This window comes from Girardinichthys multiradiatus, chromosome 22 (genome assembly GCF_021462225.1).
Source record: "Girardinichthys multiradiatus isolate DD_20200921_A chromosome 22, DD_fGirMul_XY1, whole genome shotgun sequence".
Lineage (NCBI taxonomy): Eukaryota > Metazoa > Chordata > Actinopteri > Cyprinodontiformes > Goodeidae > Girardinichthys > Girardinichthys multiradiatus.
Window position 1 is genome coordinate 23,420,771 of NC_061814.1, and position 12,233 is coordinate 23,433,003.

A 12,233-nucleotide genomic window follows, 5' to 3' on the forward strand; every position below is an offset into this window, starting at 1 on the left:
TGTCAGCTGCAAAGAACTGGACTTGAAATCAGACAAAGCAACTGCAGACTAAGCACAACCCCACCAAACATGAGAGATGCTACAGCCCCAACAGTCTGCCTTAATCTCTGCTAAAGCCGGACATTTAAAAAAAATACCAGTTATATTGGTGAAATGCTGCAGATACAATTTGCTGAATTGGAAAGTCGCACAGGGCCTCATAAGCTTTAGCTGAAAAGAAGTTAGTATAAAATAAAATAAAATAAAATAAAATAGGATTTTGCTGCTAGCATTTATGGTATAATCCTCTAGTTACAGACAAGTAACTACAATTTATGCCCTCTACGGTGCAATATATTTAGTCGCTCAATGCTGGTCAGGATCAGTAAATGTTTAACACTCCTTTTCAAACAGTTGATGACTCTAAAATCTAGTCAGTAGACTTTTATTGTTAGACAACAATATACTGTATGTTTATTTAAAGAGACAGAAGTTTCTGAAAAGTGTGGTGTGAATGTTTGTTTAGCCCCCCTCTTTTCTTAGGCCCCACTAAATAAATGCAGTGCAACTTGGCTTCCAAACTCACCCAATTACAGCTGCAAGTCTTTTAGGGTATATCTCAAGAAACATTGGCCCATCCTTCTTTGCAAAACAGCTCAAGCTTTGTTAGACTGGATGGAAGGCACCTCTGAACAGTATTTATCTATTTTTCTCACAAATTCTCAATTGGATTTAGGTCTGGACTTTGACTAGGTCATGCCAGGAGAGAAATATGCTTTGAACTAAACCATTTCATTGTAGCTCCAGCTGTTGTTTTTAGGGCAGGGTTGGGACACGTCCAACAGTTGCAGGATAGTGGCTCTCCAGGACTGTACTTGGGCACCCCAGGTTTAGGGTCATTGTTCTGCTGGAAGGTGGACATCAAGTACTGGTAGGCACGCTGTAGTGCCAAACTTTCCATTTTAAGATTACATATTGAACAGTGCTCCATGGAATGCTTAAAGCAGTGGATATAGTTTTATATTTATGCAACACTGCTTTAAACTTTTCCATAACTTTATTCCTGGCCGGCCTGCTATGTCCCTTGCTGGGTCTTTATGCTGCTGTTTGTTCGCTAATGTTCTTCAACAAACCTCTAAGGCCTTCACAGAACATCTGGATTTCTACTGGGATGAAATCACACACAGGTAGAGTCTATTTACAAAGCAGGTGACTTTGAGACTTGCGTTTGTAAAAAGACTTAAAAACCACATCTGATTTTCCTTCTAGTTTCCAACTATTCACTGCTTTGTGTTGGCCTAATTAGGTCAGAAGGTTCTGATGATTCTGAAAGAGGAGCCAAAGGTAACATCAGCTATGATTCACTTAAAATACAAACAAAAGGCCTTAATGTTTGTTGCTAACACATAAGAAAATTGTAAAAGTTCAAGGTATATGAATACTTTTGCAAGGCACTGTGTGTAATATTCAAAAAGTAAAAGTGTTGAAACGGCGCTTATAATTACATCATCTTTTATGAGAAATGACCCCTCTGCATATTCAGCAGGCTCGATATGTTAATGGTTAGGTGGCATACATGAAAACATTTGTTAGTCTCACACCTGTCTAAGTGCTTCCAGCTCTTCACTTGCCACTACCCGCTCTGATGAAGTGTTCTTCAGTCGCGCTTCAGCTGCCTCCAGTTCAGTCTGCAGCTTATCCAGCTCCTTGATCACTTGGTCCCTCTCACTCATGATAAGACGGTACTCATTGAAGACAGAATCCCTCTCTTCCTTGTACTTCTCGCAGTCCTTGGCTGCCTTCAGCTGCAGGTTTTTGTAGCGTGTTACCTCCGACTGCAGTCGCTCCATCTCCCTCTGAAGCTCCTTGTTCTGAGCAGAGGACTTGTTCAGCTCCTGCTGCACTGAATCAAACCTGAGGACCAAAAAAAAAATCACAGTAAGCATCCAGATGTCAACTTTTTTATGGTTGCTCGTTTAATGGTGGAAACAGTCCTACCACAGGTTTCTTTTAGAGTTTCATCACTAACTACTTTGACTTTTTGACAAAATTATACAAGATTTCAACCGCATTGTCCCCATTTGTGTATGTGCGAGCCTTTACCTCCTCATTGATGTGGAGAACTGCTGCTGGTAGTGCATGGCTGAGTCTCTCTGTTTTAACAATGCATCCATCTGCTTCTGCAGCCTGCGGTTCTCTTCCTCTGCCTGCTCCAGGCGACTCAGGTCGGTGTTGTGGTTTGCCACCTTCTCGCCGTAGCGCTTGCTAAGGGCGTCATAGTCCTTCTTTACACCCTCCAGTTTGTCCATTGCGGTGTCGTACAGCTTATTCAACACCTCTGATGAGCCTTTCTCCCTCATTACCTGGACAGGACAACAAATGTAAAATGATACACTATTGCTGTGCACCATTTTGGCAGCAGATGGCATTAATGTGCACAGGATTAAATTTTCATAATCAAATCTGGTGTATTTATAAACATAAGCAGTCTTCTTGACCCGCACTTTTGTTCTTGACTAAAACCTAATGACTTAAATAAAACCTGTTTATGTACAGCATTTGTCCTTCAGACTGCATTATTCATTCTCAATGAGACTCTCCCTCTCTTTCTTCTGACAGTCTTGCTGATACAGTCTTCCTGATTCCTGAGAGAGCTGCTGTGTCCTCAGCGATGCAACACATACTACATATGCTGTGATCTTGTAACTCCATGCTATACAGGTCCTTCTCAAAATATTAGCATATTGTGATAAAGTTCATTATTTTCCATAATGTCATGATGAAAATTTAACATTCATATATTTTAGATTCATTGCACACTAACTGAAATATTTCAGGTCTTTTATTGTCTTAATACGGATGATTTTGGCATACAGCTCATGAAAACCCAAAATTCCTATCTCACAAAATTAGCATATCATTAAAAGGGTCTCTAAACGAGCTATGAACCTAATCATCTGAATCAACGAGTTAACTCTAAACACCTGCAAAAGATTCCTGAGGCCTTTAAAACTCCCAGCCTGGTTCATCACTCAAAACCCCAATCATGGGTAAGACTGCCGACCTGACTGCTGTCCAGAAGGCCACTATTGACACCCTCAAGCAAGAGGGTAAGACACAGAAAGACATTTCTGAACGAATAGGCTGTTCCCAGAGTGCTGTATCAAGGCACCTCAGTGGGAAGTCTGTGGGAAGGAAAAAGTGTGGCAGAAAACGCTGCACAACGAGAAGAGGTGACCGGACCCTGAGGAAGATTGTGGAGAAGGGCCGATTCCAGACCTTGGGGGACCTGTGGAAGCAGTGGACTGAGTCTGGAGTAGAAACATCCAGAGCCACCGTGCACAGGCGTGTGCAGGAAATGGGCTACAGGTGCCGCATTCCCCAGACCTGGGCTACAGAGAAGCAGCACTGGACTGTTGCTCAGTGGTCCAAAGTACGTTTTTCAGATGAAAGCAAATTCTGCATGTCATTCGGAAATCAAGGTGCCAGAGTCTGGAGGAAGACTGGGGAGAAGGAAATGCCAACATGCCAGAAGTCCAGTGTCAAGTACCCACAGTCAGTGATGGTCTGGGGTGCCGTGTCAGCTGCTGGTGTTGGTCCACTGTGTTTTATCAAGGGCAGGGTCAATGCAGCTAGCTATCAGGAGATTTTGGAGCACTTCATGCTTCCATCTGCTGAAAAGCTTTATGGAGATGAAGATTTCATTTTTCAGCACGACCTGGCACCTGCTCACAGTGCTAAAACCACTGGTAAATGGTTTACTGACCATGGTATCAATGTGCTCAATTGGCCTGCCAACTCTCCTGACCTGAACCCCATAGAGAATCTGTGGGATATTGTGAAGAGAACGTTGAGAGACTCAAGACCCAACACTCTGGATGAACTAAAGGCCGCTATCGAAGCATCCTGGGCCTCCATAAGACCTCAGCAGTGCCACAGGCTGATTGCCTCCATGCCACGCCGCATTGAAGCAGTCATTTCTGCAAAAGGATTCCCGACCAAGTATTGAGTGCATAACTGTACATGATTATTTGAAGGTTGACATTTTTTGTATTAAAAACACTTTTCTTTTATTGGTTGGATGAAATATGCTAATTTTGTGAGATAGGAATTTTGGGTTTTCATGAGCTGTATGCCACAATCATCTGTATTAAGACAATAAAAGACCTGAAATAGTTCAGTTAGTGTGCAATGAATCTAAAATATATGAATGTTAAATTTTCATCATGACATTATGGAAAATAATGAACTTTATCACAATATGCTAATATTTTGAGAAGGACCTGTATGTTGCTATGCCCTTTGCTGAAGTCAAGCCCTTTTCAGATATGCTATGTATTCATCTTCCTCATTTTTCCTGCCCTGTGTTTGAAACTAAAGCGGTGTAAGAGAGCTTTACAGTTACACAATAAGGTCACAATTCACTTGGAACAAATTGTTCACAGCAAAGAACATAAAAGGCTAGAGTTTTACACTGTATTAGGTTAAAGAGAAAAAAAAAAAAACACAGAAACAAACTAAAACAAGCGCTACATTTGATGTGAATTGAATTGTGTCATATTCACAAAACCACATCTGAACAGCTTCATCAGACACTCAGTCGTGTGTTTGTGTCAGAGTTGTACCTGCTGTTGCTGCAGCCGAAGGTCTGCCAGCTCCTTTTGGTCTTGGTCGTGCAGTCGTTTAAGCTCCTCGCAGTTCTGTTTCAGGTGGTTGTGCTCTCGGACAAGCTGGGTGTTTTCCCTCCTAACTGTTTCCATTTCCTCCTTCAGCTGAGTCTGGTCGCCCAGGACACGGCTGTGCAGCATGCTGGGGGGCAAACAGGAATACACAGTGTGAAAGACACAACTGGGGAAAAACAGAAACAGAAATATAATGTACATTTGTGGTATTGTAACTACAAAAAAAAAACTGTTTTAGGGACAGATTTGAATAATTTTAATAAGAGTTTTAAAATATGGCAACACAGTAATTAACTTTATCAGTTTATTATTTTACTTAGTAGCCCCACATGTGGCGCGTTCTGGGGTGGCCGGGCTCTGGCACTCGGTGGTTTGGTCTGGCCTCCCCAGCGGCCCCGCGCCGTTCCAAACCCTTTGTGGGGTGCCTTGAGACGACATTGTTGTAAATAAACGCTATATAAATAAATAAACTGAAACTATCTCTGTAGTTATGCTGCTATAGGCTTAGGCTGCTGGAGGACATAATGACCACTTTCACCATCTTCGCTACATTCTCACACTACTCTCCAATTTTGCATTATTTGCTGTTATTTCAGCTTTTAACTTTGTTCTCTCTTTTCTCTTCCTAGAAGCTACACCTGGCCTGGCTCTGTGTCTACCTGTGTCACTTTTCCAGAGAGGGGAATTGTCCAAGTTTCTGCTGGCAACACCTTAATGCTCACCTTCTACCGATGATCCACATGGCCCTGTCTTTCAGTGTTTAACCCTTTCTCTCTCCTAGACATAGCTAGTGACTGAGCTTTTACTGTAACTAATTATATGTGCTCTCTTTTAGACTCTATCCTTGAAAACTGGCTCAGAGTTTATCTGTTCTTTCTTTCTAGATGAAACGACTAAAGGAGCTACATCCATTAACATTTACTTTTCCTTCCCATAGAAAGGACTCCTGGATCAGTGCTTCTTTGTTCTCTTTGTGTCTCTACTCTGTTCTCTCAAACCCCCAGTCGGTCGTGGTAGTTGGCCGCTCACACTGAGCCTGGTTCTGCTGGAGGTTTCTTCCTGTTAAAAGGGAGTTTTTCCTCTCCGCTGTCGCTACATGCATGCTCAGTATGAGGGATTGCTGCAAAGTCAACGCCAGTGACTGTCCACTGTCTCTACATGCTCATCCAGGAGGAGTGAATGCTGCAAGTCACTGACTGGATGCAATCTGCTGGGTTTCCTTAGATAGAAAAACTTTTTGTCCAATTTGAATAAAAAGCTAACTCCGACTGCACTGTTCAATTGTTAGGATTAATTGGAATGTATGTATCTGACTGTTGTGAAGAGCCTTGAGACGACATGTGTTGTGAATTGGCGCTATATAAATAAAACTGAATTGAATTAATGATCCAAATATTTTCTGATGTTTTTTCAAAGGCTGAAAGTTCTTGTTTCATCCTGCAAGTGAGTGAGTGAGTGAGTGAGTGAGTGAGTGAGTGAGTGAGTGAGTGGGTGAGTGGGTGAGTGAGTGGGTTTGGATGGATGGAGAAACAAATGGGGATTGGAAATAAAGTATGGAAAATATTTGTTTTTCCATACTCCTATTTCCTTTCATCATAGTTCAGACCTGGAAAATGAAAATTTCTAAATTTCCAAACTGTGCAGGAACATTGTTTGTGTGATGAATATAGGCTATAAGCATTAACAGTATTATAGTAATAACCTAATTCCATATTTCCAAATATTCTAACTTGCTAAACTCTGTAACAGCCAACACATGGTGGCTCCCATGCTGTTAATCTGAATGATTCAATCACATAAATGCCTATGTTTCCAAGCTTTGAAAAACTGTAGAAGATTTGAGTACTGCCAATGCTCTGTTAGTGTGAAAGCTGGCTGTAGCTACAAGGGTTGCTCTTTCAATTAGGTTAATGGAAGCGCCATGCCAGCATTTGGTACAAATATTGTAAAACAATTCAATAAAATTTTTATTATTTTTAGCAGGGGGCTAGTGACAGAATGGTCAACCTACATTTCTCAGGCATGAGTAATGTGACTCACTCACCAATGCTGTGTAATCTAATGTACTAAATGTAGCATATTGCCTAAACCCCATTCATTAATGTGAAAAAGAAAACAGAGGCTACTGGAGGAGTGCTTACTGGTAGAAGTCAGCTTCCTTCACAGCCTCCTCACACCTCTTCAGTGTTTTGGTATGCTGGTTCTGGAGAGACTGCAGATCTGCCATGGCCCTCATGCACTGAGTTTTCAGACGCTCATAGTCATGGCTGGCTTTGGGATTTGGCCTATTAAAGAAAAGCAGCAAGCAGTAAAAGTTCTACTCAGCACGGTTTGATTATTCCAATTAGAAGATATGAGAAGGTTGATATTCTCACTGTACAGAAGAATTTAACATTGAGAGGAAATGTCTGAGCAAATATTAAAGCTAGGAAGAAATGTAGGCAATCATCTTTTCTAAAGTATACTGATGAGCCGGATGACTAGATTACTTTCAACTCAAGGACAAATAGATTCTGTGATTATAGAGTCAACATTATTCAAAAGAGCAGAGAACTAGATGCCTGAAAGAACTGATGACAAAGTAATCCCAGTGACTTTATCTTCCTGGATAAACAAAGATTACTGATCAAACAATACTACTCTCTGGAGTATATCAAGTGTGGAAATGGCCATAACAACAAGAGCTCCCTGCAGATTTGTACCTGCAGTCGTCGAAGGTGGTCCCAGGCGATGCCAAGGCCAGACGCTTCCGAAGCTCATCCCGCTCCCTGGTCATCTGGCGGAGCTGCAGGACGACGGTGTCCAGGTTGTCGCCGGCGCGTCGGTTGTCATTAACGGCTGGGGGAGGGGAGGATGCTTCACCGTTTACAGGCGACCCTGCAACAATAAGCCCATTACCAGAGGTTTGAGCTATTTCTCATATACAGCTAAATAATTTCCTGTCCTAACTGATTAATCAATGGTTACAAGAAGGATATAGCTGAATATGGCAATAATTTCAGTGCCCACCATCTGACTATTACCAACTTTAATGACTAGAACCGACTGCTTGATTCAAGTATTTATAATACTCTGAAAATTATATGAAAGTAAAAAAGACTGGGAAGGTTCAACATGATCCTCTGTATCTAGTAACAGAGTTTTATAATTCATTATTTGTTTTTTTCTGAGCACCTACACACACCTGACAGGAATAACTGAAATTCGGAATCTATTTTTTGAAGCCTAGTTCTTTGTGTAATTGTAACTCTTTGCCCAGTAGTCAAATCAGATTCAAAAAGAAGGATCATTTCAGAGTCACATTCAGGATTGTTTTTTTCAAAAGAACACCCCCCGCGGGAAGTCTGGGGATTATATGCATCTTTGAGTCAACTTTTGGATCTTTCTCGGGTTTATGTAACACAGCTGAGTCATCTGGACCTCTGTCAGGAACAGGGAGAGACGAACATGGCAAAATTCCTAAGAAAACAACGAAGAATTGGTACAATGTTTTTGCACACATTGTGGGCTTTAAAACGGACTAATTAATCTAACTTCCTGTCCTTTAAAGATCAGTCATTATAAACACTTCTGCATTGTTTTGGCCCATTTGGATACGAACCTCATTCGCCCACTCTGGCAGACAATTTGTAAGAGGCATCTTTCATTCTTATACATACCAACACTACTGAGGGAACTGCTGCTTTCCGAGTCCGATGGCATGGTGGAGAGAACGCTGTACGTGGAACCTGCCAGGATAGGAGAGCCATTCAGACGTACAGCTTGGACAGATTTGTAAACACAAGTCTGAAATAATACCCAGTACAGTGAGGTGAGAAATAAATAATACACAGTCAGTTCTCTATGTAATGCAAAGCTGTGTGATAAATGTTCAACGCATCCTCTCGCTGGCTCTATATCATCACTGCTGAGCCTGTTGTAGTTAAACCTTCCCTCTCTTGGTGTGTAATCTGCCTAGCTTTGATGTACAGTCTCTATATGTTTCTGCTATGCAGGCACAATGTTACAGCTGAAATGGGATTTTCTCTTTTTTATGACATGGAGAAAGAAAATGATTCCCTATCTATAACAAATGACTGGAGATTCCCAATATTTTATAGGCTCCTTGTCCAAAAAGCAGAATATTAACAATGAAAGCAAAAAACACTTAACTGTTTTAAGCCTGTTTGTTAACAGTTAATAGAAGATGAGATAACTATAAAAGTTTTATAGTTTTATAGAATAGTTTCATTAAATTATTAGGCACAAACAAATGAGCTGCTGATAATCTAAGCTTTTTTCTTCCACATATAGATGTGTATTTTGGTATCATTTTCATTATTTCTGGTTACATGACTAAAGTTGGGCTGTATTGATGCATTCAGAGAACCTGACAATAAAGTTCAGGAGAACGAGAAGCAGCTAGTTTAAAAATATATTTTTAAAGCACAAGAATTTCCATTTGTTTTCCCACAATATATTTTAAATATTCTACGGTCATAAAAGCGTCCGTCTAGATATTCCCAGTCTGTATAATATATAATTATTTACTGAAAAAAGATCTCCTTAAACCTTAAGATCTTTTTGTAGAAATATTACCCTAAAAAGAACAAAACAAATAATTTATTTACCTTATTCTGCACCAAAAGCTACAAACTAGGCTTTAGTGAAGTTGGCCTGTGGATGAGTACAGCCATATTTTTACTGTGGGTACAAATTAATTTTTTCTCATTTTATATTTCTTCACTTCTTTGTTGATAAGGTTCGGTACACCAGGTCATAGATCCAATTTTCTGTACATGATCCATTTATATTTGTCCCCAGCTCGGCTGTCTTCAGTCAGTTTGAGCCTTTTTCACTTTCATTTTTAAACAAAGTCATTGCCCAAATGAAACCTTCAGGTTCTCCCTCTGATACCATCCCTGCATATCTTTTTGAACAGGTGCTCTCTTCAAATGGACCCTCAGTTCTTGCCATCATTAAACAGCAGTGTGGCCTATGGAGCGGTTCCCAATATTTTCAAGGGTGCTGTGGTAAACCACCAAACCTGGCCTCGACCCCTTGATGTTCTCAAATTTTAAACCAATCTCAAAACTTCTATTTCTTTCAAAAACATTTGAGAAAATTGCTTTCATGCACTTAAATGACTTTAAATGATCAGAAATGGGAAATTTGGAGATTTTTCCCAGTATGGTTTTAAAGCTTTTTCACAACTCAACTAGATAATTGCAGCAGGCCTTTTCAGTCGTGGCTCCGAAATAAAGAAGACGTTGGGGCGCGGCACTGATGGTGTAGGGGTTAAGCACGCGACCATATACGAAGGCTACAGTCCTTGAAGCGGCCGTCCCGGGTTCGAGTCCCGGACCCCGCGTCATTTGCCGAATGTCTCCCCCTCTCTCTACCCTTCTTTCCTGTCTGCCTACTGTCCAAAAATAAAAAAGGCCACTAGTGCCAAAAAAAATAATAAAACAAAATAAAAAAGACGTTGCCATTATGTTACAGGCTTCTTCTCCAGCTGTTTTAAGTCTTTAACACTTTTTTTTAGACTTTTGATGCAGTGCAGTTGGTTTGTCGTCATTTCCCTCTTTTTATTTTAATCACAGTGTTTATAGTACATTTTACTCTGCTTTTATTGTTTTTTGCTATATTGTATTATTTCTATTTTTGTGTATTGGTTTGACCTATTTTAGGTACTGTTATACACTTGGGTTAAACAAATGTGCTTTATAAATAAAATGGATTTGGATGATGCATCTTGAACAAAGCATACCACATCAATTTTATGGCACCCTCGGGAAACTCTGTCATCTTGTGAAAACAGGGAACAACATGGCTACCTTCGCTCTGAAATGCCCCCACTGCCAGCACTGCATCCAACGCAACATGAAAACATCCAGAGAAGCTCACCTGAAAGCAGGCATTACAAATGAAGGTGGCAAGATAGACACAGCAACAATTCATTTCATCTGACCGTTTGTTTACAGGTCAACAGAGACAACTAATGATTAAGCAAGCAGCTTGTGGTTGGCTCAGAACTCAGTATAAAGAAATTCAACACAAGACTTAAAGAAAGCTGAAATGGTGGCAATCATCGTCAGCAGCAGACAAGTCATAGTTTGACAGCTGCATTTTTTGACTTCTACTTCTGCCCTTGCTCCCCTCTGGCTTCAGCTGGAGCTCTCCTGAGTGATGAGGCCAGGCCTAATTAACTATGAGCTCTGTGCGACTGAGCCACTCCATCTTAGGGCCGGCAGACAGAGGAAAGGAGAGGAGAAACACAGAAGGCATAGGCAAGCAGAGTGTGGATGAAAAGAGATATCTTAAGTAAGTCCCAGAAAAGATGAGAGAAATACACTGCTAAAAAATAAAATAAAGGAAACACTCAAATAACACATCCTAGATCTGAATGAATGAAATATTCTCATTGAATACTTTGTTCTGTACAAAGTTGAATGTGCTGACAACAAAATCACACAAAAAATCATCAATGGAAATCTAATGTATTAACCATTGGAGGCCTGGAATTAGAGTCACACACAAAATTAAAGTGGAAAAACACACTACAGGCTGATCCAACTTTGATGTAATGTCCTTAAAACAAGTCAAAAAGAGGCTCAGTATTGTGTATGACCTCCCTACAACGCCTGGGCATGCTGCTGATGAGACGGCGGATGGTCTCCTGAGGGATCTCCTCCGAGACCTGGACTAAAGCATCCGCCAACTCCTGGACAGTCTGTGGTGCATCGTGACGTTGGTGGATGGAGCGAAACATGATGTCCCAGATGTGCTCAATCAGATTCAGGTCTGGGGAACAGGCGGGCCAGTCCATAGCTTCAATGTCTTCATCTTGCAGGAACTGCTGACACACTCCAGCCACATGAGGTCTAGCATCGTCCTGCATTAGGAGGAACCCAGGGCCAACCGCACCAGCATATGGTCTCACAAGGGGTCTGAGGATCTCATCTCGGTACCTAATGGCAGTCAGGCTACCTCTGGCGAGAACACGGACAGAAATGCCACCCCACACCATTACTGACCCACTGCCAAACTGGTCATGCTGAAGGATGTTGCAGGCAGCAGATCACTCTCCACGATGTCTCCAGACTCTGTCACGTGTGTCACATGTGCTCAGTGTGAACCTGCTTTCATCTGTGAAGAGCACAGGGCACCAGTGGCAAATTTGCCAATCCTGGTGTTCTCTGGCAAATGCCAAGCGTCCTGCACGGTGTTGGGCTGTGAGCACAAACCCCATTTGTGGACGTTGGGCCCTCATACCATCCTCATGGAGTCGATTTCTAACCGTTTGTGCAGACACATGCACATTTGTGGCCTGCTAGGTGGTCATTTTGCAGGGCTCTGGCAGTGCTCCTCCTGTTCCTCCTTGCACAAAGGCTGAGGTAGCGGTCCTGCTGCTGGGTTGTTGCTCTCCTACGGCCTCCTCCACGTCTCCTGGTGTACTGGCCTGTCTCCTGGTAGCGCCTCCAGACTCTGGACACTACGCTGACAGACACAGCAAACCTTCTTGCCACAGCTCCCATTGATGTGCCATCCTGGATGAGCTGCACTACCTGAGCCACTTGTGTGGGTTGTAGA

General features: G+C 41.8%; 1 protein-coding gene across 5 annotated transcripts in view; it reads right to left on the minus strand.

The window, feature by feature from the left end:
• dlg5a (discs, large homolog 5a (Drosophila)) overlaps window positions 1-12,233 on the minus strand; it is a 63,429-nt gene that overhangs the window by 37,084 nt on the left and 14,112 nt on the right. For 4 of the 5 annotated variants that reach the window (XM_047351380.1, XM_047351378.1, XM_047351377.1 and 1 more), the window contains exons 2-6: window positions 7,364-7,538; window positions 6,803-6,946; window positions 4,605-4,788; window positions 2,083-2,342; window positions 1,581-1,893 (exon numbers count right to left, since the gene is read on the minus strand). In XM_047351380.1, coding sequence (XP_047207336.1) covers window positions 1,581-1,893; window positions 2,083-2,342; window positions 4,605-4,788; window positions 6,803-6,946; window positions 7,364-7,538 — 1,076 coding nt within the window. Of the gene's footprint in view, window positions 1-1,580; window positions 1,894-2,082; window positions 2,343-4,604; window positions 4,789-6,802; window positions 6,947-7,363; window positions 7,539-8,320; window positions 8,388-12,233 lie in introns of those variants that run through there. The other variant, XM_047351381.1, reaches the window with a different exon arrangement.